The 1,951-nt window shown below is 44.3% G+C and overlaps 1 protein-coding gene across 1 annotated transcript in view; it reads left to right on the plus strand.

Moving 5' to 3' along the window:
- The window catches only part of LOC101857542 (WD repeat-containing protein 60), a gene marked incomplete at both ends in the record, with an annotated part of 17,378 nt that overhangs the window by 9,606 nt on the left and 5,821 nt on the right, over positions 1-1,951 (plus strand). The window contains 2 exon segments of the mRNA XM_013090953.1: positions 494-519; positions 1,841-1,905. Of these exon segments, the coding sequence (XP_012946407.1) occupies positions 494-519; positions 1,841-1,905 (91 nt within the window).

The raw sequence follows: 1,951 nt of genomic DNA on the forward strand, positions 1-1,951 counted from the left end.
TGATGGTCCAGACATTTACCTACAACACAGACGGATGGTCCAGACAGTTGCCTACAACACAGACGGATGGTCCAGACAGTTACCTACATCACAGACTGATGGTGTAGACATTTACCGACAACACAGACTGATGGTCTAGACATTTACCGACAACACAGACTGATGGTCTAGACATTTACCGACAACACAGACTGATGGTGTAGACATTTACCGACAAGGTCTACCTAAATCGTTTGTTGAAGGAACATTTATGCCTTGCAATATTAGTTGGTTTTTTGTTGTTTTATTTTCTTTATCACATTTTTTATGTTTTAATCCTCTTTTGGTCTCTGCTCTACCAGAAATAAATAATTTGTTTAATGAACAATTTATGCGTGGCAATATTGGGTTTTTTTTAGGGGATTTTATTTGCTTTGGTTCTTGTCCCGTTTTGTTGAGTAAAGGTCAAGGCAAACGTTAGCGAAGTCATCAGTGACTCTTTGTTTCTCCGCAGGTCTCTCAAGGATGACAGCACGGCTGGTATGTCTATGTTTGGTCTGTGTTTGGTCTGTGTTTGGTCTCTGTTTGGTCTATGTTTGGTCTATGTTTGGTCTCTGTTTGGTCTATGTTTGGTCTGTTTTTGGTCTGTGTTTGGTCTGTGTTTGGTCTATGTTTGGTCTATGTTTGGTCTGTGTTTGGTCTATGTTTGGTCTGTGTTTGGTCTATGTTTGGTCTATGTTTGGTCTGTGTTTGGTCTATGTTTGGTCTGTGTTTGGTCTATGTTTGGTCTGTGTTTGGTCTATGTTTGGTCTCTGTTTGGTCTATGTTTGGTCTCTGTTTGGTCTATGTTTGGTCTATGTTTGGTCTGTGTCTTGTCTCAGGGAAGTGGTGAGGTGTGCCAACAAAATGTGTCAGTTCTCTCGTTCACTAGCGGAGATATTGGCCACACGTCCACACAGGGGGCAAATTTGTGTCCTGTCGTTTTAGTGTGTGTGGTTTGTGGGTGCTCTGGTCTGGTTAGCTCCTTCTTTCCTGTCGTCTATCTGTCGTCCTGATCTCTCTTCCTTCTTTTTATGTGTATGTTACTCTCTTGTAACACCTCTAATCTTTGGCTCTTACATGACCTTATTGTGTTACAAGTGCTGTAAAATGCTTACTAAACAAAAAACACAGAATGGTAATAAATAAGAATACTTTTCCCCTGTACAGCCCTGAATGACATAGAGCTACACTCCAAAACCTAACATTGACAACACACTCTACGCAACATTACAGCAACTGCAGCAAACCTGCACTGATCACTACATGGCATTGGACAGAAAGCCACTGTTGCTGATTCCGTAACAACAACAACAACACCACCACCAACAACAACAACAACAACAACTACAACAACACGACCACCACCACCAACAACAACAACAACAACAACAAATGATCACTGTATTTAGAAAGCACAGATCCCCACTAGACAGCATGCTGTTTGAGCTGTACACTAGACAGCTGTACACTAGACAGCTGTACACTAGACAGCACGTGAGCTGTACACTAGACAGCTGTACACTAGACAGCTGTACACTAGACAGCACGTGAGCTGTACACTAGACATTGTTGCCCCCAGCAGACCCGAGAACGCTCGAAAACATTCAGGATTGCTCAGGAAGCTCACGTGTAACGATGTGTGTCCAATCTAACGTGTGTGTGTCTCGTGACACGTGTAGTGATGTGTGTCCTATCTAACGCGTGTGTGTCTCGTTACATGTGTAGTGATGTGTGTCGTATCTAACGCGCGTGTGTCTCGTGACGCATGAAGTGATGTGTGTCCTATCTAACGCGTGTGTGTCTCCTTCGTGGTCCACAGAGTCCAGCTCCGGTCTGTCCTTCCAGGTGGCCTCGGTGGATGAGAGGGCTGTCGTCAACTTATGGGTGAGAGAGGGGGGAGAGGGAGGGAGGGGGGAGAGGGCTGTCGTCA

Source organism: Aplysia californica, unplaced genomic scaffold (genome assembly GCF_000002075.1).
Source record: "Aplysia californica isolate F4 #8 unplaced genomic scaffold, AplCal3.0 scaffold01719, whole genome shotgun sequence".
Taxonomy (NCBI): domain Eukaryota; kingdom Metazoa; phylum Mollusca; class Gastropoda; order Aplysiida; family Aplysiidae; genus Aplysia; species Aplysia californica.